The following is a 3,903-nucleotide window of genomic DNA, read 5'->3' on the forward strand; positions in this document are numbered from 1 at the left end:
GCACACTCTAATATCTAACACTGATCTGGTACATTTTACAGGAACTATGAGATGACAATAGGATTTCACACTGTGCCCCCGCGCGAGAAGCGTGAGCTCGCCTTGTCGTGCTCATTCCGTGGAACACGACTGCCGAACTTGGTCAGGGGTGCGGGCGCACAGGACCAAGTAGTTGGATCACAAAACCAAGGATTCCAACCGTGCATCTTTGCTTCTGATGATGAAAGATTTTGGACCCCGATAAATCCGGAACGTTCATATTTTAAACTTGTCACCTCGAACGTATTTTCATAGCAACTTTATTTAACGTGAGGTGGCAACTTTATACCGGTTCGTTTTTTGTCAGAAAATTGGCATGGTTACCTACCTCGCGGGAACCAAAGTTGCCATGAAAATCTTCGCATTGCCATGCTTAAAATCTGAACATTCGGGATTTAACATTTTGGAAGATTTTTGACACGAGACACTGACCCGCTCCCTGCTGCTGCGCCGATTCATTCACCAACCCGTTGTGTGTGGGAGGGGGGAACCGGGAAAGTAAAGAGCAGTCAGGGATGGTGGAAAACCAAGCAAGCAATGGGAGCCTAGCATGTCCCGAGGGAGGTGATGGGTGGGGGACAAGACAAGTCCTCGTCGTCGCTCACCTGAACAAAATCCACACACCTCGCTTTCTTTGCCTGCGGGGGATGGGCCGATCCGCATAGATTTTTTCCCATTAACGCCTTGGTCGCTCTCGTGGTCACATCACTTAATGCCAGGTCACGCCCCTAACAGCAACACGAACCCCGTCCGTCCGTCCTCGGAAAATCAATGCCGCAGCGCAGCGGCTCCCCCATCCATCCACATATCTTTCTTCGGACTCGTCAACGCCAATACAGACCAGATCGGATCAGATGAGATACACTCCTACCTGCACTACATACTCCTAGATGGCTACGGGGAATGTGGTTGAGCAAATCACATGACATCGTAGTACTCTCTGATCGTCACTGGCAAGTCAGCGAGTGTTTGAGAATTCAGATCCACGGTACCACACCAGCTCTTGGCCAGCTAAATTACCACTGCCAAGTTGCTCAGATGATCAGGTGGGCAAGATACTGTCAGCGTAGTTGGGAATGCATGCTTCACACCTGCTAGTGAATAGTGTGACGCGTTCACGCATTGGGAGAGCAGGAAAATAGTACTGTTGATTTGAACATACCCTAATTAAGCATCACTGTACGCGCACAATCCAACAAGGTTTTCTACTTTTTTTGTTCTTCTCTCAGGGCTACAGGAAACAACAAGCTATTGAAATGGAGCAGGGAAGATTTACAAATGGTTACCACTACAAGAAACTCCAATTTGGGTTGCTCTGAATCATGATCCTAGCAGCAGCAGAATGCAAGAGCAACCTTTGCTACACACGTTCATCCCCCTGAAGCCCAAAGGACGAGGAGCTAAATTGCCATCATGCCGGTACAAACAAACTTAATTCTCAGACTTATTCACCTCCAAGCTCAGGGTGGGTGGGTCCTTGACATTATTCAATCCTGCCTATATCATCTCTACTCGACTCACCTATGCAATCTGCAATGGTAGATGATTGCATCACTTGTTTGGAGGGATCACAGCTCACATGCAGATGGTTGCATCACTCAAGGACCAAGCGTCAGTCGCCGGGATGAGCAGAGCAGACTGGCCCCTGGATCCTCCGCGCAATTCGCAAGGATTGAATTTTCTTTCCTCAGACAACCAACAACACGAATCAAAGTACTAGCAGGCAGCAAATTTTCACAACTTTTTTACCGTCTAAAATAATTGTCTCTAGGGCTAAGCTTTTATGTCATCAACAGCAAAGAACAAGGAGAGAACGGGAACAGCAATGACAAATATCCGCAACACAAGAACAGAACAGCAGCACTGGCGAAGAGAGAGATAGATAGAAAATATGGGTGGCGGAGCGCTAATTCCCAAGAATTCTTGGCCTCTATGATATGACGATGTGGGGCGTGAATCTTGCTGGGATTCTATGCCGATCTGTGGGAAGTAGCGGCGGCGGCAGAGGGGAAAACGAATTTTATATACCCGAGGAGGACGGACGGATGCCATTCGATGCCGGTCACCGTCGATGTCGACACTCAGTGCTCGCCGGAAGTCGGGAACAGCGTCAGCTCCCGGCGCCCGCCGCCGCCTCCGCCGCCGCGGGACCCGAGCTCCAGCTCCTCGGCGAAAGACGACGGCGCCATCATCCCCATCGCGGCCCCGCCGCCGACCATGCGGTGGTGCATCCCGGGCGGGCCGACTGGCGCGCCGCTGGCCACGGCGCGGCTCAGGAACCCGTGGTCGAAGCCGCCGCCTGGCCCGGCGCCGTAGTGGCCGAGCGGGCGCGCGGCGGGGTGGTGGAAGTGGCCGATCTGCTGCGGGTGGTGGTGATGGTGGTGCGCGGCGGGCATGGCGGCGTAGGGGGTGTAGGGGTCGGCGACGGCCGGGCCGCGGCCGGGCGGGAGGAACGGGGAGGGCCCGGTGGCGAAGAGGTGCTCGGTGGCGGCGTCGGTCCCGGAGCCGGAGGAGTGGCTGCCTCCCCCGCCGCCGCCGCCGCCGTTGCCGAGCCCCTGCATGCGCTTGAGGTAGAGGCGGTACTTCTGGAGGTGGGACGCGACGTTCTCGCGCGTGAGGCCGTCCACGCTCATCAGCTGCATTATGGTCTTGGGCACGGCGTTCTTGATGCCGAGGTGCGCCACGGCGTCGACGAAGCGCTTGTGCAGCTGCGGCGTCCACACGAGGCGCGGCCGCTTGAGGGTCCTGGCCGGCTCCTCCCCGTTGCCGCCCCCGTTGCCGCCGCTGGAGCCGGCGGCCGACGACGCGCCGCCGTTCATCTCCTGGCCGCCCGCGCCGCCGGCCCCGTCGGCGCCGCCGCTGAGCGGGCCGCCCCCGCCGTGCGTGGGGATGTCGAAGGCGGCGGCGAGATCGCGGGTGATGAGCGACTGCGAGAGCGGCATGAGCTCGTCCGGCGCCGGCAGGTCCTCGTCGAAGCGCGCGAACCAGCTGGGCTCCTCCTCCTCCCTCATCCTCCCGGGCCGGAGCAGGGCGGAGCAGAGCAATTCGCCTCCTTGCCCGCGGTAGCAAGCCGCAGTCCTCCGCTGGCAGGAGCAAGCGAGAGAGCACGGGAGGAGAGGAGAGGAGAGGAGAGCGGGGGAAGGGAGGAAGGAGATGATGGGGAGGGAGGGAGGGGGTTACTTCGAGGTGGATCTCTCTTCTTCTAAGCTTTCGTCTCTCTCTCTCTCCTCTCTCACTCGTTTGGGTCTTTCTTTCTGCCCGCTGCTGCGGCTGCTGCTGTGATATCCCCCTCTTTTCTCTCTCTCTCTCTCCCCCTCTATCTATCAACAATCTGCTCACACCTTTTCCACCCCTTCCCTCTCTCTTTCTCTCTCTAGGACGGAGGCTAGGCCGATGATGAGTGAGGAGGAGAGTATCTGATGAGTTCGGGAGTGGTGCGGTGCAGTTTAACTAGTGGGCTGCCCCGCCCCTGCGCTGCCTCTGTCTGGCTGGCTTTAAAGCTATTTTTGTGTTATCCGTGGTTGCTTTGTTTGTTTGCTCGCTTGTTGGTCCTGCCTTCCCTTCTCAATTCTGTGTGATTCTCCTCCCCCTTTCACATCTCCTCCTACATATCCTAGATAAATACGTACTACTAATAAAGAGGAAAAGAAAAGGATAAGCCGAGCGATTTCGTTTTTCCGGGATTTCCGGGGCACACATCTACACATGCATCACACACAGCATGACAAAGCAAAAACACTGGACTGGAAAAGGACGAGACGACGAGGAGATATCTTCTTAGCTGGAGTTTGGTTTGTCCTCATGTGGACATGTCCCTCGCTTCGTCTCACCTCGCCGGATCACACCCAACCGAACCCAACCGGG

The 3,903-nt window shown here is 56.0% G+C and overlaps 1 protein-coding gene across 1 annotated transcript; it reads right to left on the minus strand.

Moving 5' to 3' along the window:
• Positions 1–1,290: 1,290 nt before the first annotated feature.
• Positions 1,291–3,514, minus strand: LOC123182013 (transcription factor MYBC1). The gene has a single exon (XM_044594447.1). The coding sequence runs from the start codon at positions 3,048–3,050 to the stop codon at positions 2,121–2,123; it is 930 nt and encodes a 309-aa protein (XP_044450382.1). The 5' UTR covers positions 3,051–3,514; the 3' UTR covers positions 1,291–2,120.
• Between the last annotated feature and the right edge of the window lie 389 nt (positions 3,515–3,903).

Source organism: Triticum aestivum, chromosome 1D, assembly GCF_018294505.1.
Source record: "Triticum aestivum cultivar Chinese Spring chromosome 1D, IWGSC CS RefSeq v2.1, whole genome shotgun sequence".
NCBI lineage: Eukaryota > Viridiplantae > Streptophyta > Magnoliopsida > Poales > Poaceae > Triticum > Triticum aestivum.